The sequence below is a fragment of the Trichomycterus rosablanca genome, chromosome 23 (assembly GCF_030014385.1).
Source record: "Trichomycterus rosablanca isolate fTriRos1 chromosome 23, fTriRos1.hap1, whole genome shotgun sequence".
In the NCBI taxonomy this organism is placed as follows: domain Eukaryota; kingdom Metazoa; phylum Chordata; class Actinopteri; order Siluriformes; family Trichomycteridae; genus Trichomycterus; species Trichomycterus rosablanca.
The window spans coordinates 15495647-15520778 of NC_086010.1; the positions used below are offsets into that span (position 1 = coordinate 15495647).

The following is a 25132-nucleotide window of genomic DNA, read 5'->3' on the forward strand; positions in this document are numbered from 1 at the left end:
TTTACCAGAGCTTCACAGGTTGCCACTGGAATGCTTTTCCACTCCTCCATGACGACATCACGGAGCTGGCGGATATTCGAGACTTTGCGCTCCTCCACCTTCCGCTTGAGGATGCCCCAAAGATGTTCTATTGGGTTTAGGTCTGGAGACATGCTTGGCCAGTCCATCACCTTTACCCTCAGCCTCTTCAATAAAGCAGTGGTCGTCTTAGAGGTGTGTTTGGGGTCATTATCATGCTGGAACACTGCCCTGCGACCCAGTTTCCGGAGGGAGGGGATCATGCTCTGCTTCAGTATTTCACAGTACATATTGGAGTTAATGTGTCCCTCAATGAAATGTAACTCCCCAACACCTGCTGCACTCATGCAGCCCCAGACCATGGCATTCCCACCACCATGCTTGACTGTAGGCATGACACACTTATCTTTGTACTCCTCACCTGATTGCCGCCACACATGCTTGAGACCGTCTGAACCAAACAAATTAATCTTGGTCTCATCAGACCATAGGACATGGTTCCAGTAATCCATGTCCTTTGTTGACATGTCTTCAGCAAACTGTTTGCGGGCTTTCTTGTGTAGAGACTTCAGAAGAGGCTTCCTTCTGGGGTGACAGCCATGCAGACCAATTTGATGTAGTGTGCGGCGTATGGTCTGAGCACTGACAGGCTGACCCCCCACCTTTTCAATCTCTGCAGCAATGCTGACAGCACTCCTGCGCCTATCTTTCAAAGACAGCAGTTGGATGTGACGCTGAGCACGTGCACTCAGCTTCTTTGGACGACCAACGCGAGGTCTGTTCTGAGTGGACCCTGCTCTTTTAAAACGCTGGATGATCTTGGCCACTGTGCTGCAGCTCAGTTTCAGGGTGTTGGCAATCTTCTTGTAGCCTTGGCCATCTTCATGTAGCGCAACAATTCGTCTTTTAAGATCCTCAGAGAGTTCTTTGCCATGAGGTGCCATGTTGGAACTTTCAGTGACCAGTATGAGAGAGTGTGAGAGCTGTACTACTAAATTGAACACACCTGCTCCCTATGCACACCTGAGACCTAGTAACACTAACAAATCACATGACATTTTGGAGGGAAAATGACAAGCAGTGCTCAATTTGGACATTTAGGCGTGTAGTCTCTTAGGGGTGTACTCACTTTTGTTGCCGGTGGTTTAGACATTAATGGCTGTATATTGAGTTATTTTGAGGGAAGAATAAATTTACACTGTTATATAAGCTGCACACAGACTACTTTTCATTGTGTCAAAGTGTCATTTTGTCAGTGTTGTCCCATGAAAAGATATACTTAAATATCTGCAGAAATGTGAGGGGTGTACTCACTTTTGTGATACACTGTATATATATATATATATATATATATATATATATATATATATATATATATATATATATATATACACATACATACATACATACATACATACATACACACATACACATATATATATATATATATATATACATACATATATATATATATATATATATATATATATATATATATATATATATATATATATATATATACACACACATACACTGGTACCTCGACGTCAGTTGGTTCTTGGAGTGGCTTTGAGTTTGAAAGGCGTTGAGTTTTATTATCGCCTATGCCGATCCCTGCTCCGACCGAGGAGATCGAAGCTAACCCACGTCCCCTCCGACACGTGGGCAGCAAGCCGCTTGCGTCTTATCACCCACACATTGACGAGTGTTGTGCCACCTAGCGTTGTGTACGGAGAGACCCACTCTAACAGCACTCTTTCCTCATCTCTGTGCAGGCGCCATATAGAATGTGGTATACTTGTGTAATACTTACACTGACCAACTACATTAATGTGTAATTATAAATTAATTTAGAATTATATTCCAACAATGTACTCAAAACAGTTGGGACAGAGGCATGTGTAGCACTGTGTTACATCACCTTTCCTATTATTTACAGTGTTTAATGGTTTGGGAACTGAGGGCACTAATTGGTGCTGTTTTGGATATGGAATTTTTACCCATTCCAGTTCTTGATCGTCGTTGTCTGATTCTCTTCTTCATGATGTGCTGTACTTCTACAATAGGACAGACGGAGACAGATCTGGACTGCAGGCAGGCCAGTCAAGCACACACACTCTGTGTTACCTGTTGTATATCCACACAGGTAATCTGGTGAGTGTAGCTTATATAATAACTTTAGGATATACAGTATAACAAAACGAGTTCTACTAATTAAAAAGAAGTGGTTTCATGCCAACCGATCAGTTAAGTTTTGTCTTCAAACTGTTTATTAATAACTGTTTATTATTCAGCTCCAGTTTAGAACCTATAGTTACCTCTTGTGTGACTTTTAGTGTGAACTAAAAGTCTTCCTGATAAACAGGTCCCTTTGTGTGAAATGTTGTTCAGGCACATACTTTAAACAGAAAGTACATGATAACATGGTATCTGATATGCATACATGACTCAGGTTTCAGGAGCAAATATTAAAGTCTTGGGTGCATAACCTGGCACCAATCCTCAACCACAAAACCAAAACGCCAAAATCAAGAAAACACTATTTTCTCTGTTGAAATAAAAAGAGAAAATACACCATGACCACCTTATGACCACCTTAAAATACACCTTATGAAAATACACCTTATGACCACCTTCCTAATATTTTGCTGCTAAAACAGCCCTGACCCGTTGTGGCATGGACTCCACTAGACCCCTGAAGGTGTGCTGTGGTATCTGGCACCGAGATGTCAGCAGCAGATCCTTTAACTCCTGTAAGTTGTGAGGTGGGGCCTCCATGGATCAGACTTGTTTGTTCATCACATTCCACAGATGCTTGATTGGATTGAGATCTGGGCAATTTACAGGTCAACTCAACACCTCAAATTTGTTGTTGTGCTCCTCAAATCATTCCTTTTTTATTTTTTGTTGCATTTTTTCCCCTTTTCTTCCCCTTTAGCGCGTCCAATTATCCAATTTTACATCGTGCTTCATCTCTGTCTATGCCGAACTTTTCACCTACACATTGATGAGTGTTGTGCCACCTAGCGTTGCATGCGGAGAGACACACCCTAAAAGCACTCCTACCTCATCTCTTGTGCAGGCGCCTCTAATCAGCTGGCAGAGGTTGTAACTGGACCATTCTGACAGAGAGAAACCCACTTCCGGCCCCTTGTCCCGCCCCCCAACTGAACAACCGGCCAATCGTTGTTCATGTAGCCACTCAGGCTCGAGCCGGTAAGGCAGAGCAGGATTCAATACCATGTATTCGGAATCCAGCTCTGGTTTCAGCGCGTGTTTTTACCGCTGCGCCACCTGAGCGGCCCTCAAATCATTCCTGAACCATTTTTGCTTTGTGGCAGGCCGCATACCGTCTCCATGAAAGGATGTACATGGTCTGCAACAGTGCTTAGGTAGGCGGTATGTGTCTAAGTAACGTCCACATGGATGGCAGGACCCAAGGTTTCCCAGCAGAACGTTGCCCAAAGCATCACACTGCCTCCGCCGGCTTGCCCTCTTCCCATAGTGCATCCTGGTGCTGTGTGTTCCCCAGGTAAGCGACGCACAGACCATCAGACCAGGCCACCTTCTTCCATTGCTCCGTGGTCCAGTTCCGATGCTCACGTGCCCACTGTTGGGTCAGCATGGGCACCCTGACTGGTCTGCGGGTATGCAGCCCCATACGCAACAAACTGTGATGCACGGTGTATTGTGACACCTTTCTATCAGAACCAGCATTAACCACACGGGCCAGCCTTCGCTCCCCAGGTGCATCAATGAGCCTTGGCTGCCCATGACCCTGTCGCCGGTTTACCACTGTTCCTTCCTTGGACCACTTTTGATAGATATTATAAAATGTTCACTTGCTGCCTGATATATCCCACCCACTAACAGGTGCAGTGATGTGCAGTGCGGTTTAGTTAGTGGTTTTGCCAAATAATAGCTGCTAGTGCTGGAAATTTCTTTTTGTTTTAATTAATTCTATTTTAACGGTTCATATTTATTCTTTTGTTATGTTTTAAAAGAATGAATCATTACAGGAGATCTGTGACTTATATTACAATCATTTCCAGACCGCACCACCTAGCATCCACCTTTAAACAATAAATGAGCTGTATTAGATGGAGCTCCTATTCAATTAGTCTTAGCTGCAGCCACACCAGCCCTTTTGTGCATTCATTGTTGCACTATACAATTCATTACAGGACATTGTTTTATTTAGCTTTAAAACTAAATTGCCTGGTGCAAAAAATGGAAGGAAGTTTATGCCAGCAAAGCAAATTATTATTATTTAATGCATTTTCTCCCTTTTCTCCCGATTTTAGCATGTCCAATTTTTACCCAATTGCGTTATGCTTCCTCTCCACTGGTGCTGACCCCCACCCTGATTGAAGAGAGCGAGACTGTCACATGCCCCCTCCCCTTCCACCTGCACGAGGCGAGTTCATGTGCGGATCAGCCTCGACCGGCATTATTCCTCGACCGGCCAGCAGAGGTCGTAATTTGCTCGGTTATGAGGTCCCTGCTTCCCTGCCTGGATGAACAACGATGTATTCGAAATCCCAGCTCTGGTGTGCTAGCGTGTTTTACCCTCAATACACATTTTGATATTTAAAATACTGACCTATTACTTTTGTTTATATGTGCTGTTGAACTTATGCTTGAACATCTATTGAAGATGATACATTTGTTAAAGTTTACATACACGCAAGGTTTCAGTAATTTAGGATTTTTAATAATTAAATTTAAGAAATGTTTCTTTTACATGGTAATAAAGATTCCAACATCTGTTGGGAAATAATACACACAGCAAACGAAAGTTTTATTATGTTATAACATTGCAGTGCAAGAAAGAAGACCGTGATCTAATCCCATACTGACACTACACGTACACAGTTAAGCTCTTTTTTTCTATTTATTTATGCATTTTCTCCCATTTTCTCCCAATTTAACATACTCAATCTTTCTTCCGCTGCTGGTGGATCCCTGATTGCAGTCGAGGCGGGTATGTTGCTGCTCACGCCTCCTCCGACCCCCATGCAGCCCTTAGCGGAACCCTTTTTCACCAATGAATTCTGCACAGACGCCTCTCTGTCTGCTAATCAGGGTCCTTACACGGCGTTTGAAGACCCCACCCACATAGTCCGGTCATGCCGCCCTAGCAGAAACGTGTCTGCTGCGGGTACTGACGATTATGCCCGCTAGATGGCGCCCAGCCGACCGGTGGCAACGCCGAGTTTCGAACCGAGAAGTTCAGAATCTCTGTGCTGGTGGGCTAGTGTACATTTGTGCATCTTAATTATTGGCCTTGTTGTTAAATAAGACATGATTTGCTCATTCTTTGCTTAAGTGTCAATACTACTAATATTACAGGTCTAGACTTTATTCTTATTTTCATACTTGGGTATCTTGGGTGGCATATTGTGCTTGGATTATCCAAACGGCAAAAATAAACCCACTTATACAGAATTATATTTTAAATATCACAGATAATTCACTCTCTTCTTCTTGAATCGTGCCTCTCAGTTCTTTTCAGTTTTCTGTGGTGATATGACAAGCTGCCAAAGGCTGGTAGAACGTTTCATGTGCACGATGATGATGATGATGATGATGATGATGATGATGATGATGATGATGATGATGATGTCCACCACTGATACTGGATACTGGATACTGGATGGATGCTTGTTCAGAGCGAATCCTTCTCTTCCTCACGTCATGTGTGCTCGCTGTTTTGGTGAGCTGTTAATCTGATTCCTTCAGATGGATCTTCATTGTCTGGTACAGTTACTGTGAAAGGAACATGTATTTGTCAAGGTATTGCTTGCAAACCTTAATAACCGGGTAACTGGTATGTCATGTTCGCTCTTTCCTCCCTAGTTAGTTAGTTGTTTTGGGTTTGCCAGCAGAGTCGGTTCATGAACCGATTCAGCTGTTTCATGAGCCGAGTTTGTAGCGCCTTAAACTCTGAGCTATTTATTCTTATAAAATTAAACTCATACCTTTGGTGTCTCTGGAATCTCTGGTATTTCCAGTGTTTTTTGATGGTCGGCAGTTTCCTAAATGGATAAGAAAATGTTAATGGTAATAAATACATTGTTAAGTGTTTTCTTGACGTTTAATTCTAGTACTTTACTCAATATGGTGCCAGACGGTCTCATTATAATTAATTGGTCTAAGCGACATCTGCTGTTCAATCTATGGTATTGCAAGTCCTTGATATTGAACTGGCAGCCGGCTGTCTATCCTCTTGTTGGTTCTGAACTAAACATTTTACTGGGCATTTGATTAGTAGATTATTGCCAATATTTACTATTAAAACATTGCCATATATAACTTTAGTAAAGGCTCACCTCGTAGTTTTACCATTCCTATTATGAGTGCTGCAAGAATGGCAAGCAAAGCCAGTGCAATAACAGGAATCCACCACTGTGTGGCACTTTCCATTAAGTTACTCTTGTCTGGGGAAGAAAGACAGAAGAAACTGGGTTACCAAGGTTAAACTTGCTTTCAGCCAGAACACAACTACTCCCGATTTTCTCCCCTAATCTAGTCGTGTCCAGTCACGCCCCCTCCGACACGTCCAGTCAGTACAGACTTTTTTTTACCGATCAGCATTGTGCACGGAGAGCCACACCCTGATCAGCATTATTCCTCAGCCCTGTGCTGTGCAGGCGCCATCAGCCAGCCAGCAGGGGTCGCTGTCGCACCAGTTATGATCCGACTTGCCCCTAACCCTATGAACAACATCCAATCGTTGTTCATGCAGCCGCCCAGCCCAGCCAGGTGGCAAAGCTGAAATTCGATACGATGTATTCGAAAACCCAGCTCTGGTGTTCTTACCGCCGCGCCACCTGAGCGGCTAAATACATACATTAATATTATTTATCATAAATGTTATTTAAAGGTCATAAAATAAAACAATGCATAAACAATCTAGTTCAAATCACTTCAGCTGATGTTCTAAGCTACGTTTGGACCTCCTGGTGTTAATAAAAACAATAAAACCATCATACTGTACTTCCAAAAGCCAGTGAAGTTACGTTGACTTCAATCTGCCCGACATGCGCCCTCTGGAAGGCTGAGATGTTGCATATGTAGACACCCGTATGCTCCAGGCTTCTCAGGTTGACCAGCCGTAGAGATGCATCCCCTTTCTCCAGTCTCTGATGTTCCAGGAACGCAGTGCTCTTCCACAGGTTGGTGATCAGATCCGTCCGGCTGTCGTACTTGCAGACGTCTGTGGTTCTGTTCTCTCTTGTGAAGGACCAGGTCAGAGTGAAGTCCTGGATGTCCCATGGGGCTTTGCAAGGGATGGTGAGGTTCTGGTGTTCGGCAGGGTTCATATCCGCCCAGGTGTGGGATGTGTACGATGTGGACGTGGAGGTGATGTTATTGAGGACTGTGGGGTATATCAGCAAGTCAGTAAAAGTAAATCTTAATATTGTACAGTTTGGAATGAGCTTTGATCATACCACACAACATTCTACAAATGCAGTTGCCTTTAATATACAGCGATCAGCCATAACATTAAAACCACCTCCTTGTTTCTACACCACTATAGAGCAGGTATTATTTAGGTGGTGGATCATTCTCAGCACTGCACTGACATGGTGGTGGTGTGTTAGTGTGTGTTGTGCTGGTATGAGTGGATCAGACACAGCAGTGCTCCTGGAGTTTTTAAATACCGTGTCCACTCACTGTCCACTCTATTAGATTGCTCATCTATTGCTGCTGTTTGAGTTGGTCATCTTCTAGACCTTCATCAGTGGTCACAGGACGCTGCCTATATGGGGCGCTGTTGGCTGGATGTTTTTGGTTGGTGGAGTATTCTCAGTCCAGCAGTGACAGTGAGGTGTTTAAAAACTCCAGCAGCACTGCTGTGTCTGATCCACTCATACCAGTACAACACACACTAACTGAGAATGATCCACCACCCAAATAATACCTGCTCTGTGGTGGTCCTGTGGGGTCCTGACCATTGAAGAACAGCACGAAAGCGGGCTAACAACACATGCAGAGAAACAGATGGACTACAGTCAGTCATTGTAGAACTACAAAGTGCTTCTATATTGTAAGTGGTTGATCAAATGGACAGTGAGTGTAATGTTATGCCTGATCTGTGTATTTTGGAATAATGAACAGACCTGTCACGGTTAAAAACGCCCTCCATGTCTGACGGGTGGACGAAGAGTTAATGGTACAGATGTACGTGAGGTCACCATGGTCCAGCCTTCTCAGTTTACTCTCCATAGAGTAGCGACCCTGCTTGTCAGCCATTATTCTCGTCGTGTATTTGAGCTTCTCGGGGGGTGTGGATGGTTCGGTAGACCAGGAGACTTGAGGGGCGGGGTAGACGTCACTCGTGGAGCATTTGGCCTCTTCGTAGCCACTCAGACGGGTCATCTTTAGGTTTACTGAGCGGATGGGGGCTAAAGAGAAAAAACACAAATGTAATCAGCTATGAGATAGTAGCCCTTGGCTCCTAATGCAAGACCCCCCACCCATCAACCCCTCATTTCCAATTAATGTTGAATAGAGTTGGTTCATCCAACCATTTGACTCCAGTCAGCAGTCTTCAATTTTTCCATTCCCCCTTTATCCCCCAATCTAGTCATATCCAATTCCCCAATGCTAATTCCCCTGCTCCTTCAGGTACCCACCCTGTGAGAGTCAGAGACGGCCACCAACCACTTTCTTTCACCTGCAGAGATGGCATCTCACAGAGAGCAGTATGGCGTATGGATGACTACCATCTGTGAATCAACCGTCTCTCATGCAGTGCTTCAACCAGCCAGCAGAGGCTGCAATTGCGCCACCAATGAGTCCAAGGTGGAGCATTGATGGTTGCTGAGAACATCTGGCTTGCAATTCCAATTTGTCCCAAAGGTGTTGAATTGGGTTGACGTCCCTGTTCAGAGGCAGGAAAGCCTCCGTCCAAACTGTTACCAAGTACTTTTATAGGGTTGTCCACATACTTTTGACCACAAGGTGTATCATGTAATTTTTACGCTGGTAGTATCAAATAACCCACCTTCTACTTTGACCACGATGAAGGAGCTCTTCTCCTTGTCGCCGTTGATGACCCTGCATCTGTAGCGCCCTCTGTTCTGTGGCCCACACTGATGCAGGAGGAGCGAGGCATTGCCCAGGTCCAGCTGCTCTGTGAACATCGAAGTCCTGTCCACAGACTTATCGCTGCTGTCCGGATGGCTGTAGATCAGGACGTCCTGCCGGTACCAGTGGATCTTCTCATTGCCGCTGGGTTCGAAGCTGCAGGGTAGGACGCAGTCCTCAGAGACCTGACAGGTGACGTGTACATCTGATGATAGAAGGTAAATACACTGATCAGCCATGTCACTGCTGGACTGAGAATAGTCAGCCAACCAAAAATATCCAGACAACGGTGTCCTGTGACCGCTGATGAAGATCTAGAAGATGACCGACTCAAACAGCAGCAATAGATGGGCGATCGTCTATACATCGACTTTACATCTACAAGGTGGACCAACCGGGTAGGAGTGTCTAATAGAGTGGACAGTGAGTGGACACGGTGTCTGATCCACTCATACCAGCACAACACACACTAACACTAACTCACTACCCCCATGTCATTGTCACTGCAGTACTGAGAATGACCCATTACCTAAATAATACCTGCTCTGTACTGGTACTGGGAGAGTCCTGACCATTGAAGAACAGGATGAAAGCAGGCTAACAAAGCATACAGAGAAACAGATGGACTACAGTCAGTCTGTTATAGCCCAAAGTGGGGAAGGCGGTAGGAATGTTGGGATGCTATAAAGGCCTTCTTTCTTCTGGAAAGGATGTGCATCCTTGTATCCTTGAGTCAGCTCCATTCTGATTTTAGAGCCTGAGGGCCTCGTAAAGACACATTTGCACATTTGAGTTTGGAATCTGAATAAAGACGTAGACCTTTGCCAAATATACAAAGGAAAATTCACTACAGCCCTTCCATTCCATTCCATCCAAATTTTTACACTGTGATACTGATATTACAAGCATATTCGGTTATGCGGCTCAAACTGAACTAAAAAAAACAAACAAACAAAACATCTTTACTGTACCTGAAATTTTTCCATTTGTCTTCATAAAAATCCATGCCAGTAGTAAACCTGCCCAGACTTGTGCCGCCCTTCCTGTCATTGCGTGCATCTGTGTAAAAGAAACAAAGATATTCGGACATTTTTTGACTTATACACATTTAATTACATCAACTTTATGAATGCTGAACATCTGACAGTTTAGAATGGATTCTTGTACTGGTGAAAGGTTGGAAACTAGAATGAATCCAGTTTCCTGACCTGTGGGTTCTGATAGATGTGGACTCTGTATTTGTACACTCATACATTCCATGTATGGGTGGTAAAAGCCCTTAAATATCAGACATCCCAAGTCTCCCGGAAGTTCCGGGAGTCTCCCGCATATACATAGCGGCTCCCTGATGCCCGCAAGTCAGATAAAATCTCCCGAAATCTAGAACACACTAATACACTATCTAGTGCACTATGTAAGGAACATAAATCTGTGATCTGATATACAGACTTGTGCACTGTGTAGGGAACATAAATCTGTGATCTGATATACAGACTTGTGCACTGTGTAGGGAACATAAATTCATATCTAAAATACTATCTAGTGCACTATGTAGGGAACATAAATCCGTTATCTGATATACAATTTAGTGCACTATGTAGGAAACCTAAATCTGTTAACTAATACTCTACTTAAAGCATTATGTAAGAAACATAAGTCTATTATCTAGTACACTATCTAGTGCACTAAGTAAGGAACATAAATTCTTTTCTGATATACAGTCTAGTGCACTATGTAGGGAACATAAATCTATTATCTTTCACACTATCTAGTGCACTATGTAGTACACATTAATGTGTTTGCGACACGAAAAGTTAGAATAGTAGCTCAGTTAGCAGCTCCTAAAAGTTCTGTTATCACCCATATCCCTTGGTGTGTGCAAGAATTTTATTTTTTTATTTATTTTTTATTTTTTTGGGCTTGGGAGGGTCAAGATCGAGGTACGGGTCCGGGGGTACCTCCCTGAAATGAGTTTTTGCAACTTGGGATGTCTGAAATATACACCCAACATAAGGCTTAAAACTGAAGTATCACCCGACATCCAAGTTCCACCAATGATTCACAACACTCATTAATCAAATGTCTCTGGTTAAAGTGGATTTATTTACACTGATCAGCCATAACCGATCCACTCACTGTCCACTCTATTAGACACTCCTACCTAGTTGGTCCACCTTGTAGATGTAAAGTCGGTGTATCGACGATCGCTCATCTATTGCTGCTGTTTGACTTGGTCATTTTCTAGACCTTCATCAGTGGTCACAGAACCCTGCTCACGGGGCGCAGTTGGCTGGATATTTTTGGTTGGTGGACTATTCTCAGTCCAGCAGTGACAGTGAGGTGTTAACTCCTCTTATACCAGCACAACACACACTAACACACCACCACTGTGTCAGTGTCACTGCAGTGCTGAGAATGATCCACCACCTAAATAATACCTGCTCTGTGGTGGTCCTGACCATTGAAGAACAGGGTGAAAGCAGGCTAAAATAGCATGCAGAGTAACAGATGGACTACAGGCAGTAATTGTAGAACTACAAAGTGCTTCTATATGGTAAGTGGAGCTGATAAAATGGACAGTGAGTGTAGAAACAAGGAGGTGGTTTTAATGTTATGGCTGATCAGTGTATATGACAAAGGTATTCTATTCTATTGTACAGCATTGGTTGTAGAACAACAGTCTGCATTGAAGAGTTACCAAAAAGGAAACCCTACCTCTGATAATTATGCAAATTAAAGAAGTTATTAAACTATTCGGTCACAATCATAAAGGCGTATTTGAAAACAATTACTGACTGCTTAGTGTTAATCTATTGTGCTTTAGGGTTGCGAGGAAACATGTCAGCAAACTGTCAACCGAGTCTAGAGGGGATGTGATACATCTGATCAAGATACTGAAGCTGTTAAAAAGTGCCGACCACAGAAATGCTCTTTTGAGTGAATAGGCACAAATTCTCACGAACACTATGCATCATCTTCTGTGATGTAGCTGGAAAGGGGTCCAAGTTCCAAGTCCAGCAACAAATGTAAACAAACTAGCAGGACAAGCTTTCATTTCAGAGATCTTTAGCTCTGGAAGCTGGCTAGCTGCCCGCCAGCTGTTCACCTTAAGACTGTCAGTAATTACAAAGAGCCAAGGGCTTAGCTTTGGCTGTTTTTACACATACGGTTGGCAGTGCTTCATATTTTGCAGCCAAAGCAAGGTGATGACAGTTAAATGAGCTGGTAATATGGGTAACGTTCAGCAACGTGTCCCGGGGACCTGGTTTTCCCTGGGTATTACAGTTTGCCTTCTTACCTTCGAAGATATGTAGTGGCTACTTTAAATCGTCCATTATAGTAGTGTTAAGTGACTGCGTGATGACCTGTCCCTTTGCTCCCAGTGCCATTGGATGGTGCCAGACCCACCATGAACCCCACCAGGATGTAAATAAAAAAACAAATGCTTCTGATCTAATACTAGTAATGATAATAGGATATACAGTATATGATTGGAAAAGTCCTAATGTTAGGTTTATACAGGTCTAGAAAACAGCTGGACCTCACTCACTTTCTTAACCGCTTATCCAATTATGATTGCGGGGGGTGGAGGGGGGGTGTGGTGTGGTGCTGGAGCCTATCCCAGCTTTTCAATGGGCGCAAGGCACACAGTAACACCCAGGACGGGCAGCCAGTCCATCGCAGGGCGGACACCCACACACACGTTCACCTATAGGGCAATTCAGTGTCTCCACTTAACCTGAAGCATGTTTTTGGACTGTGGGAGGAAACCGGAGCTCCCGGAGGAAACCCACGCAGACACAGGGAGAACATGCAAACTCTGCACAGAAAGGACCTCGAACCCGGGACCTTCTTGCTGTGATGCGACAGCGCTACCCACCGAGCCATTGTGCCGCCCCATCTGGATCCGTGTTACTTTAATTGTGTAATGTTAGTATACAGTATTAGCTCAAACTATTTATGTCATAAAGCCTATAAATAAAAAGCCAACTAGGAAGGAACAATTATATGATTTCTAACTATGATCATAATTCATAATTGTCCCTGAGTATTTAAAAATATTAAACTATATTCTCCCTGATTAGATCAGATCCCTAAACAGACACAACCGACCTGCACTTCAAACAACAAAGAACCAAAGATCAAAGCATAGCTGTCAATTCTATAATTACGTGTACTCATACCCGTCACCCTATACCTCTTTTTCCCCTTGGCATTACCCCAAACAGCCCTGTAATTTAGCAATTAAACAAATGCAAATCACACTTCCTCAGTTAAAGACAAAACTTTACTCACGTGTGAATGCCCGGTCACCGGTAGATGCTGGAACTAGAACTGAGACAACACTGAGACAAGATGGACAGGTTCTTCTTGAAACACACCCCTACAACATCATCTGTGTAAGAGCGTGGCTCATACAGGGCTATTACTTCATCCACAGGGGTGGAGTTTAGTTCGACTTCCTTCAAGGCCCCTGGATTGTGTAACAAAACTTAAGTTTAATTAACACACACACACACACACACACACACACACACAAGCCTTTTTAAATGTAGTTTATGGATTCGGAAGGATTCATGTGGGGTGTTTTGTGGACGGTGGATGGGCGGGTGGAACAAACACCTATCAATCAACAATTAAACCAGATGTATTTAATATAGCTGATTAAACACGGTCATGATGGACTTTCGCCATTCCTGTAGAATGTAAATATGCGCTCATAAACTCACATCAAGTTTCTATAGGAACACTATACCACAAGGTTAAGAAATTCCACATAAATATGATAAAAAAAATCCATTTATTTAATTTTTAAGACTCTAAGCCTTGTGTAGCCAAAGATTGATATCACTTGAGAGCTCCATGCTCTTCTGTGCAGGTTCCTGAACCAGTTAGCTAATGATGAACCCTGTCGTCCTCCCTTGACCGCCCAGGTTGATAGCACGGCTGAGATCTGAACACGAGAGCCACAAACCGCCAACAGGTTGCCAAGCTGCTAAGACTCAGGAGCTACTGTGGCTCAATAATACTGGTGATCAGGTGAATGTGTCGCAATACACAGCACCCCGGACCCTTTAGTGTATGGGGCTGCATAGTCAAAAGCCAGTTATGCCCGGAGCCCCTTTGGGTGTTCCTGCCGGTCCCGAGCCCGGACGAAGGAGGTGGGTTGTGCGTGGATCTGGCAACCCCACCCCGTAAAACGAAACATGCTACAGAAACCGCAGCAGCATCATCGTCCCAGTGACAGCCTGGACCGGAAGATCCTCCCTCAGTGGGGCCCATGACGTGTGCTGGTGAAAGCCTTCGGGAAGCCAGTCCGGGGGTCCGCTGGAGGGGTGTGGTTGCCGCCCTTTGCTCCACAAAAAAGTAAAAGTGCCCATGCTAACTCCCGTCCACCGATGGGTGCACAGGAATCGAAACTGGACAGGTGGTATGAGTGGAGCTGACACAGCAGCGCTGCTGGAGTTTTTTCTTTTATACCGTGTCCACTCGCCGTCCACTCTATTAGACACTCCTACCTAGTTGGTCCACCTTGTAGATGTTCATCTATTGCTGCTGTACCTTAATCAGTGGTCACATTTTCAGTCCAGCAGTGACAGTGAGGTGTTTAAAAACTCCAGCAGCATTGCTGTGTCTGATCCACTCATACCAGCACCATGTCAGTGTCACTGCAGTGCTGACAAAGACCCACCACCCACCTACAGTCAGTCATTGCAGAACTACAAAGTGCTTCTATATGGTAAGTGGAGCTGATAAAATGGACAATGTGTGTAGAAACAAGGCGGTGGTTTTAATGTTTTGGCTGATCGATGTATAACACAGTCCTTAAACGTGTTAGGGGGAGTGTTATGCATTCCTGTTCTGTGAAAATCCTGATTAGAGTATTGCACCATGTCATCCCTGCCCCATTTGTAGGTTACGGAAAGATTTCACTGGCCACACATAAGAGGATTTGAGGGGGAATTAATTCCATTCTTTCATTACCAAAGAATGGAATCATATTGATTTAAATGTAGATGAGCTCGAGCTCACAGACTGAAGCAGGACCTGCAGTTGACATAAAGGACTCGCCGAGATAGACACGATGGCTTTTAAAGTTGCATACAGGTTGCGAGATATTCTACATCTCTCCGTACGCTAATTGTGTGGCTTTAAAGATGGAAGAGACATCATTTACGGTAGTACCTCCTCCATCGACCCTCCGAGAACCGTCTGGAAACAGTGCCAGGACCTGAGGGACGTCAGAACATCTGGTACCAATCTAGATAATGAAGCTAAATTTGTTAAGCTTACGGCTGCTGTGTCTGGCCTGTCTGTGGCCAGTCACCCAGCTCAACAACCGACTGCCCAGCCGCAGGAAAAACAAGGATGTCTACCTGGGGGAGCATGCCAAACATAAATACGGAGGGTAAGTATGAAGCTTTGGAGTGTTGCTTTATTATCTTAGGCTTGTTGCATTCTGTTTGACAAAATGTATCAAGATGCAGCATCTACACCTCGTCTCTCGGTCAGATGCTCAGTGTAGCTATTGTATATATATATGTATATATATATATATATATATATATATATATATATATATATATATATATATATAACCTGACTGCATGTCTTTGGACTGTGGGAGGAAACCGGAGCTCTCTGAGGTAACCCACGCAGACATGGGGAGAACATGCAAACTCCACACAGAAAGGACCTGAAATGCCCCCTCCCCATTGTTAATCAAGCGCCCAGGTGGCGCAGCAGGACCGAGATTCTGAACTTCTCGGTTTGAAACTCCATGTTGCCACTGGTTCTGCTAGGGCGGGATGACCGGACTATGTGGGTGGGGTCTTCAAACGCTGTGTAAGCCTGTGCAGAGTGCATGGGTGAAAAAGGGTTCCGCTAAAGTCGTCGTGAACGTGGGTCGGAGAAGGCGTGAGCAGCAATGTACCCACCTCGACTGCAATCAGGGATCCCCCAGCAGCGGAAGACAAACTGACTACGCTAAATTGGGACAAAATGCAGAAATAAAATAGAAAAAAAAAGTGTTAATCTCATATCAAATACACAAAAATAACACTTTACAAACAATCTGTTTGCTAACCCTCAATGACACTTCAGTTAATGCAAGGTTAGCTAATGTCTAATGATATTTATTTACAGGTTAATTAGAATAGAACATCCATAAGGCAGGCACAACAGAAGTTACCGAGATTTACATTTAAGCACATTGAATAAATTAAATATTGGTCATATTTATAACTAGATTGAGGCTAAAAAAAACACTGGAGCTAGCAGAGGCATGTTTAGCATACAACCATTCTGTGCTTTTCTTTTTTATTTAACTGCAGTCTACTGGTATTGTAGTTTATATCAACTATGCAGTACTATGCTGCCTCCTTCAAAGTCAAAAATGGAACACATCAGTAATTAGAACGTTTTGTTGTGCAGTGAGGCGGCTTCAAGGAGTTTATAAGTGGAACACTGACGAGTGGTCAGAATGTTATTTCCTTTGTGGTGCGGCTCTGGTTTACGCAGCCAGTGGCTTCCTGTACTTGTGCACGCTAATCAGCCATCAGTCGTGGTGGGAGCTAAAATCTTTCACATGATGTTCTTTGGGCGTAATGCGTGTGTTTGCGTAGGAAAGTGAAAATGTGTCAGATTGAGTGAGATGGAGCGTGGAGGTTGAAAAAATAACCCAGGTGATCCCAAATGACTCGTCTCTACTTCTACGTTCATGAAGTGAAGCCAAAAATTTACATCCAGTCTAATGTGTTCGCATCAGCTGGGCACCTATACAGTCAGGATTGGCAGTGTCTGTTGGGAGTGTTGGGAGGGATGGTTGAAACATCCTGGAACATAGATCAGATTGTCCACAGCCAAGCAATATTTACATTGCCATGAATGCAATGCCTTTATAGATGAGTTCTTGTGCCAGAGGAGGTCACCTAGCAGTGGGGTAATTTGAGTATGAGTACTTTGGGTAATAAAAAAAAAGCATATGGATACATTCTGAATCAGCCACAGACCATCAGACTATGGGATGCATGAGATACCCTGACATCTGAATCTGGTTGTCCAGACTCTTGGAGTTTTAAAGTTGTCAGATGATGCTAACTGGTTTTCAGTCATATTCCAGGTTTTAAGGCTCTCATGTGACAGGCTTTGATCTTTACAAGTATTTGATCAGATCTCCAGGTAGACAGCAAGGCTTTGACCTGTGAATCCAGGTCAAATCCATCCAGGATTAACCCAATGAAACCTAAACATGCTCTCCAGTTTGGAGGAATCTAAGCAGACCTTGTATGGATGTTCTAACGTGTCTTATTTGACATGAATGACGCTTGATCCTTTTCTCTCTCCTACCTAGTCGAATTGACTACAAGCTGAAGAAGCAGGACAGCACCAAGTCCCTTCTTATTAAGACCGAGCAGCTGCTGAGGATCGAGGAGCATGATTTTGCAATACGTCCAGGCTTCGGAGGTGAGAATCCAGTTTTTCTACTTTCCTCAGTTCTCAGTTTTCAGAGAAACTGGCTCCTCAGATTACTCAAAGGACTCAAAGTTCTCAAAACCTGGTAAGCAGTGTCTCTAAAAGCTCTTCCTAAAGGCCCGGGAGGTCTGTTTACACTAAATGCTGGCAAGCTTTGAAAGGATTTAGGAGTATTCTATGTGAAAGTGTTCATAAAGATATGAAAATATTGTTAAACTATAAAGTTTTGGACAACTTGGGCACTTAACTGGACAACGCTTCATCTTACACAGCACGTCATCTCAATAGTGACTGCGTACATAGGATGTGAAAAAACTCGAACTATTCAAGTTTTACACTATAGGGTCAAAAATATGTACACACCTACCCATGAGCTTGTTTGCCATCCCATTTTAAAACCACGGACGCTACCAGACTTCTCTTCTGGGATGGCGTGGACACTTTTTTTTTTAGTTTATCTGTCGAAAAAGCATTTGTAAGGTCAGGCACTGATGCATTGAGGGCATTTATCTCAAAGGTGTGCAGTGGGATTGAGGTCAGGGTGTTGTACAGGTCACTGAAACCCATTGTAACCCAGAGGTTAATGTACTGGACTAGTAAACAGAAGGTTGCTTATTAAAACCCCACCATTGCCAGGTTAACAAGTTGTTGGACCCTAACCACCAATTGCTAAGTCTGTATACTGTAAGTGACTTTGAATAAAAGCATCTGCTAAATGTGGTACATGTAAATGCAATCACACCAGACTTGTCAGAGCATGTCTTTATGGACCTCTCTTTGTAGTCATGCTGGAACCAAAAGGACCTTCCTCAAACTGTTGTCACAGAGTTTTAAGAACATAATTTGTTAATCTGTGTAAAAGAAGTGTCCAATCAATCATATAGTCTATCTATGTGGTTTGGGACACAGCCACCACCACCTAGAATTAAGCCTATCCAGAGGAAAGCATCCTTTTTTTACAGGATGCGGTAAGAATCAATCCCACGTCTCCATCCCTAGGTTTCTAAATTTGCGTATGACCCATATTCTGTGCTACATATTAGACAATGGGTACCTGACTCACAGATGTACCTTCATGGGTGTTAATCCGGATTATAGTTCAGGTCTGTTAAACAGATGCAGGACAAGATCAGGTTTGTATAACAGTACAATCAAGACTTGAGTTCCACTGACAACAAAACCAAGGTTATAAAGGAGTAAATGATAAATTACTTGATAAATTACGTATAAAATACCTCAATTTGGAACTGTTAAACCTGGAATAGAAACATACTGAGGCCATGAATCTCATGGCCTGCTAACAAGGTTACGGTGTTTGTTAAAAGATTAAAAATAGAACAAGCTTTTGGCAGCTTGTCCAAAACATGCAAATTAAGGTAAAAAGCTTGTAAAATACTGCAACCATACTGGCACGTTCTGTTGTAATGTATAATTCGTCCATGTAGGTCACAGTTTGATGCCAAACTTCTGTTAAATTCAATCAGCAGGACAGAATAAAGTGGCTTTTTTCAGTAGAAGAGCTGCATACTGCCACCTAATGTCCTAATTCATCAGTTCATTGTAGGGCACCAAACGCTATCCTATCTGTTTACTTACTCACTCACTCACTCACTCATTCACACTATGGGGCGAATTAGTACAGCCAATTTACATACTGGTATGTCACTGGGATGTAAAGAGAAACCAAAGTACAAGATCAAGATCAATCAAAGATCAAGATCAATCAAATCGCTAGAACTAACGATGTTTCTCTCAATCAATTAGTGAGATGTAGACTTCAATAAATCAAACCTGCCGTGACAGTTTTCTATGAATCAAAACACACTCTTCAAAACTGTCTTTCTATGAAACGTCTCCAGCGGGCGTCGTAAATCGAGGGCTTTTGCACCACCTTAATTAAATGCAGAGGTGGCTGCTGTGTAAAAGATTAAAAGCTTTGTGGGTTCTCCAGGAACGCCTTTTCGCCACTAAAAAGTACACAAATAAAACCTTCCTACTGCCAGCACAACCTCAAAGTACAAAATGTCTTAGTCTTAACCGTTGCCAGATGTCTTGACCAGTGGTGTCACATTTAGTCTGTCCGACAGACCACTGTGGTACATTTAAAGTGTCTAGACATGTCTGTTATTATACCCTTGTAATGTATGTGCAGTAAAGGTGACAGGTAACAGTAATTTGTTGGGTTAAAGCTGTAATGCTTAATGCCCTATTTGGTCTAAGATCTTTGGTAAATGGGACAGTAGAGAACAGAGAACTTGAAATGAAAGCGGGCCCATATACCGTTCTTTTATAGGATTGAATGATCCAAAATTAAAAAAAATTATTTTAACAGTGTAGCACGGTCTCCTCATGAGTGATTGCGGTGATGCAGTGACATATATTCATTATGTCCCCACATTTGCCAGGTTGCTGTTGTTGGGCCCTTAAGCAAGGCCAGGACCATGAAATAAACACAAGATGCCCATGCTTTGGATGTCCTGTTTAACGAGGAGGAACCTGGTTCCTTGGGAGTAATGGTGCCCTGTCTACTGGGCATTCTCGCCTTATTCATAGTGTTTCTGGCTGTCATTTAATCTACTGTGACCCTGATCAGGATAAAGACAATGTGTTGGCAGTGAATTTCCATATTAAAGCACTTTGTTTTACTTCATAGGTTCTGCCATTCCAGTGGGCATAGATGTCCAGGTGGAGAGCATAGACAGCATCTCTGAGGTCAACATGGTAAACGCCGTATTTTTTATGATATAGCGTATTGAAAGTCCTAATGCATACTGTAGCTATAATGATGATTGACCTAAATCTGCTTCCCTTACAGGACTTCACCATGACCCTGTACCTACGGCACTACTGGAAGGATGAGCGTCTGGCGTTCCCCTCGGCAAACAACCTGAGTCGCACCTTTGATGCCCGGTTGGTGAAGAAGATCTGGGTGCCCGACGTCTTCTTCGTCCACTCGAAACGATCATTTATTCATGATACCACCATGGAGAACATCATGCTGAGGGTTCACCCGGATGGCAATGTCCTCTATAGTGTCAGGTGCTGGAGGTAAAGGGGTTGGGGTGAGATAGATCGTAAGGATTAGATTTTAATGATTTGTCTTATGGTGCAGGATAACGGTGACTGCTCAGTGCTCTATGGACTTCAGCAGTTTTCCTCTAGACACCCAGAACTGCTCTTTGGAGCTGGAGAGCTGTAAGTATTTACCTTGATTTGGTAAACCAATGTATTCAATATAAGCAACTGTGCCATATAAAGGATCAATTGGCTCCCAATTTGCTGCCTCTGTTTGCCGGTTGAGGCACTGAGAGATGGTTGATATCACAGATCTACTATATATATATATAGACAGTGCATGACTCTCTGTGCTACATAGGGTGCACCTATACTTTAAGCAGTGAACCTATTAGACATACTATTTACTATCAATTTGTAAACCTGCCTGTTGACTGGTTGGTAGTCTATTGCAGGGCAAAAAACACTAACCAGGGGTTTTTGTATCTGTTGGTACTGGATTTTGTAAAGTTGCTTTGAGACAATGTCTATTGTAAAAAGCGCTATATAAATAAAGTTGACTTAAACCCTGGTCCCCAGGACCCTTGTGGACCCTCCGACACGTGGGCAGCATGCCGTATGCATCTTGTCACTTACACTTTGATGAGTGCAGTGCAGATTAGCACTGTGTATGGAGAGACACACCCTGACCACTCTTTTCCCATCTCTGTCCAGGTGCCATCAATCAGCCAGCAGAGGTTATGAGAGAGTCCCTATCCGGCTTTTTAAATATCCCACCTCTATATGAACAACAGGCCAATCGTTGATCATGTGGCTGCTCAGCCCAGCTGGCAGGCAGAGCTATGCAACCAACCTGGGAATGTCTAGTACAAGGCAGAAACCCCAGTGGACAGGGAACCAGTTAATTGCGTTTATCCATTTACTTATTTACTTACACATAAGGGACCACATTTTACAATACATTGTATTTGGCAACTGGTAACCAGTGTAACCCATAAAAAAACCTCTCTAAGCTTCTAACAGAGGCTCCCCAAGATCCAGGATCTTTGGGGCACTTATACTATCCACAGTAGACAATATTCCCACAGCCCCTTCTAACTCCTGCTGGTTTTTCCGTATCTGCAGACGCTTATAATGAGAATGACCTGATGCTGTACTGGAAAAATGGAAACGATTCCTTAAGAACGGACGAAATCGTGCTGTCGCAGTTCTTCATTGAAGAGTTTAAGCCCTTCAGTGGTATCGGTTTACTACTCTTTTTATCCCAATCAGGATGATAGTGGGTACCATTCATGGGGTCTACCTGGGAATGCCTGGTACAAAGCAGGATTGGGTATTACGTTTACCCATTTATTTATTTACTTACACCTAGGCAATTGGTACCAAGTGGAACCCACAGAGAAATCTGCCTAAACTCCTTACAATGACTACTCAAGTTCCAGGATCTTTGGGGCACTTGGACTATCTGTAGTAGACAATATTCCCACAGTCCCTTCTAACTCTTGACCTTTGCTGATTCTCCTGTATCTGCAGATGCTTATAATGAGAATGACCTGATGCTATACTGGAAAAATGGAAACGATTCCTTAAGAACGGACGAAATTGTGCTGTCACAGTTCTTCATTGAAGAGTTTAACCCCTCCAGTGGACTGGCATTCTACAGCAGTACAGGTGCTTCAATCTTACCAGCCATGCCTGGCATACTGTAAATACAAACACAGCAATGACTTGAAAATGAGTTTGTCTGTTTTGCTTTCAGGCTGGTACAACAGACTGTACATTAACTTCATCCTTAGGAGACACATTTTCTTCTTCATGCTGCAGACTTATTTCCCCACCATGTTGATGGTCGTGCTGTCCTGGGTGTCCTTCTGGATCGACAGGCGGGCGGTACCTGCACGTGTCTCTCTTGGTACGAACACCTCACACTTATTTCTAGCACTACAACCTTCCAAGCATTTACTTACCACCCTGTTGGTGACTCATAAGTCATCGAAGGTGGTAGATTACTAGAACGGTTTCGGTTTCAAGCCTCGCCATTGCCAAACTGGTACTGCTACTCTGTTGCTATTTAAGCCTTTCGATCCGTGGTAATCTGAAGCTTGCTTGACTGGGTGTAATAGTACCTGTGATCCAGCAGCTTCTAAATAATGATAGACCTAGTTTTGGTGATTGTTGGGTTATATCCAATGATCCAGGCAAATCTTTTCTCAGTATGAGGTGGCAGTTTGGGTTTTCTTCTTGGGGTTTCCAAGTTCCACAGTTCTATGTACATTGTATCTAGGGCTACTGGTTGTAAAGACGATCTTAAAACCTGAAGTTGCTTAGGATCCTGACTTGAGTGGGTTCTAATCAATGGTGTGCTTTTTAGGGTCTGACATAGTCTAATAGGCAAAGTCAAGCGAGCTCTATTTATTCGAGCGCAAAGAAGGTTTAGGGTTAGGGTTAGGGTTAGGTTTAGGGTTAGGGTTAGGGTAGGTAGTCGACCAGTCAACAGTTTGGTCATGCCACATGTTTAATGATATTTATGATTTTTTTACCCTCCAATCCAGGAATCACGACCGTCCTGACCATGTCGACCATCATAACAGGAGTGTCTGCGTCCATGCCTCAAGTGTCCTACGTAAAAGCTGTGGATATCTACTTGTGGGTCAGCTTTCTGTTCGTCTTCCTGTCGGTCATTGAGTATGCTGCTGTTAATTACTTCACCACTGTGGAGGAGATGAAGAAGTTGAAGAAGCTGAAGGTAAAGATGGAGTAAATTACTGACTGTAGTTCATCTGTTTCTCTACATACTTTTTTTTAACCTGATTTTACCCTGTTTTTCAATTGTTAGGACCCCCACAGGGCCACCACAGAGTAGGTATTATTTGGGTGGTGGTGGATCAGACACAGCTGGAGTTTTTAAATACTGCGTCCACTCACTGTCCACTCTATTAGACACTCCTACCTAGGTGGTCCACCTCGTAGATGTAAAGTCAGAGACGATGCTCATCTATTGCTGCTGTTTGAATCGGTCATCTTCTAGACCTTCATCCGTGGTCACAGGATGCTGCCCATGGAGCGCTGTTGGCTGGATATTTTTGGTTGGTGGACTATTCTCAGTCCAGCAGCGACAGTGAGGTGTTTCCCCATTTGACCTTCCCTTGCTTAGACTTGTCCAATGCCAGCGCTGACCCTGGAACTTGACTGTCTCTGTAGGTGGACTAAATTTCATAATCCTTGTCTTACAGCTCTCTGAATTCGATGCCTCCCAGGCAATGGCGTTTGACGGCTGCTTCCATGACACTGACATAGAGCTCAGACACTTCCCCCAGCTGGTGGACCTCTGCATGGACCGGCACCTATCCACACAAAGCTCGTCCAAGCCCGATGTTCCTTCAGTAATGGGCACGCAACTGCGGCAAACCCGGCCCCTGGGGCACCACCTCCAGCTGCTCATGAGCAACAGCTACATGATTGACTCGTATTCTAGGATCCTATTTCCTCTGGCCTACTTCTTCTTTAACGTTATCTACTGGAGCATCTACACGTGAACCTCAGACTGGAAGCTATGGTGGGCACGGTTGTGCTTATGGTGGGCACAGAGACACTTTGTGTCTGTTGGTGAGAATTCCTTGTATTTTGGGTACAGTATAAGTGATGATCATATTTTCATATGGTCTGTAATAAATAAGTGTGAAATTTAAATATATGAGTAAATTTATTTTGTCATATCTATCTTTGTCATATCTATGTATAAAATATTGATAGTATACAAGAACAAGGTGATAAATAGTAAAACTTGTTAAATTGCCAAATTTACAATGATTAGGCATAACAATATGACCACCTTCCTAATATTGTGTCGGTCCCCCTATTTGCTGCCAAAACAGCCCTGACCCGTCGAGGCATGGACTTCACTAGACCCCTTAAGGTGTGCTGTGGTATCTCACACCAAGATGTCAGCAGCAGATCCTTTAACTCCTCTAAGTTGCGAGGTGGGGCCTCCATGGATCGGACTTGTTTGTTTAGCACATCCCACAGATGCTCAATTAGATTGAGATCTGGGGAATTTGGAGGCCAAGTCAACACCTCAAACTCATTGTTGTGCTCCTCAAACCGTTCCTGAAGCATTTTTGCTTTGTGGCCACAGCCATCAGGGAATACCGTTTCCATGAAAGGGTATACATGGTCTGGAACAATGCTTAGGTAGGTGGTGTCAAAGTAACATCCACATGGATGGCAGGACACAAGGTTTCCCAGCAGAATGTTGCCCAAAGCATCACACTGCCTCCGCCGGCAGCCCATAGTGCATCCTGGTGCCATATGTGTTCCCTAGATTCCCCTGCTGTTTTACCGTCCGGCTTTCACATTCATAAAGAACCACTGACAACCACAGACTGGACAATTCTGATCTTTCTCCGGAGAGGCAAATCATCTGTTACGTCTGATGATCTTTTCCAGTTCGTTCATTCTTCCTCTGCCATGTGCTAGTCTGTGTTTAGTTTCTCGACTACAGGATCGTTTGCTGTTAATAATTTATTCA

The 25132-nt window shown here is 43.5% G+C and overlaps 2 protein-coding genes across 5 annotated transcripts; one reads left to right on the plus strand and one right to left on the minus strand.

Moving 5' to 3' along the window:
• The first annotated feature begins 1938 nt into the window (after positions 1 to 1938).
• Positions 1939 to 24294, plus strand: LOC134301351 (gamma-aminobutyric acid receptor subunit rho-3). Of its 4 annotated transcripts, none has more exons than XM_062986016.1 (9): positions 1939 to 2172; positions 17468 to 17580; positions 20243 to 20310; positions 20405 to 20628; positions 20702 to 20784; positions 22138 to 22275; positions 22364 to 22516; positions 23157 to 23350; positions 23838 to 24294. In XM_062986016.1, the coding sequence occupies exons 1-9, from the start codon at positions 1964 to 1966 to the stop codon at positions 24138 to 24140; spliced, it is 1485 nt and encodes a 494-aa protein (XP_062842086.1). In that variant the 5' UTR covers positions 1939 to 1963; the 3' UTR covers positions 24141 to 24294. The 4 variants fall into 4 exon arrangements, with proteins under 4 accessions (XP_062842086.1, XP_062842088.1, XP_062842089.1 ...); XM_062986018.1 differs by lacking the exon at positions 1939 to 2172 and adding an exon at positions 5664 to 5734; XM_062986019.1 differs by lacking the exon at positions 1939 to 2172 and adding an exon at positions 11651 to 11668.
• hhla2b.1 (HERV-H LTR-associating 2b, tandem duplicate 1) lies at positions 7008 to 9353 on the minus strand. The gene is made up of 3 exons (XM_062985145.1): positions 9032 to 9353; positions 8145 to 8429; positions 7008 to 7399 (listed from the first exon to the last, which is right to left on the minus strand). Exons 1-3 carry the CDS (start codon positions 9351 to 9353, stop codon positions 7008 to 7010), a joined length of 999 nt encoding a protein of 332 aa, XP_062841215.1.
• Positions 24295 to 25132: the final 838 nt, after the last annotated feature.

Bases quoted from the DNA above. Each gene is read 5' to 3' on its own strand.
- hhla2b.1 (XM_062985145.1), bottom strand. From the start codon at position 9,353: ATGGCTGATCAGTGTATTTACCTTCTATCATCAGATGTACACGTCACC. The intron at 8,430-9,031 runs GTGGGTTATTTG...TTTTCTCTTTAG, and splicing joins CATCGTGGTCAAAGTAGAAG to CCCCCATCCGCTCAGTAAAC. The intron at 7,400-8,144 runs GTCTGTTCATTA...TATACCCCACAG, and splicing joins GGCGTTTTTAACCGTGACAG to TCCTCAATAACATCACCTCC.
- LOC134301351 (XM_062986016.1), top strand. From the start codon at position 1,964: ATGGTTTGGGAACTGAGGGCACTAATTGGTGCTGTTTTGGATATGGAA. The intron at 2,173-17,467 runs GTGAGTGTAGCT...TCTCCTACCTAG, and splicing joins ATATCCACACAGGTAATCTG to TCGAATTGACTACAAGCTGA. The intron at 23,351-23,837 runs GTAAAGATGGAG...CTTGTCTTACAG, and splicing joins AGAAGTTGAAGAAGCTGAAG to CTCTCTGAATTCGATGCCTC.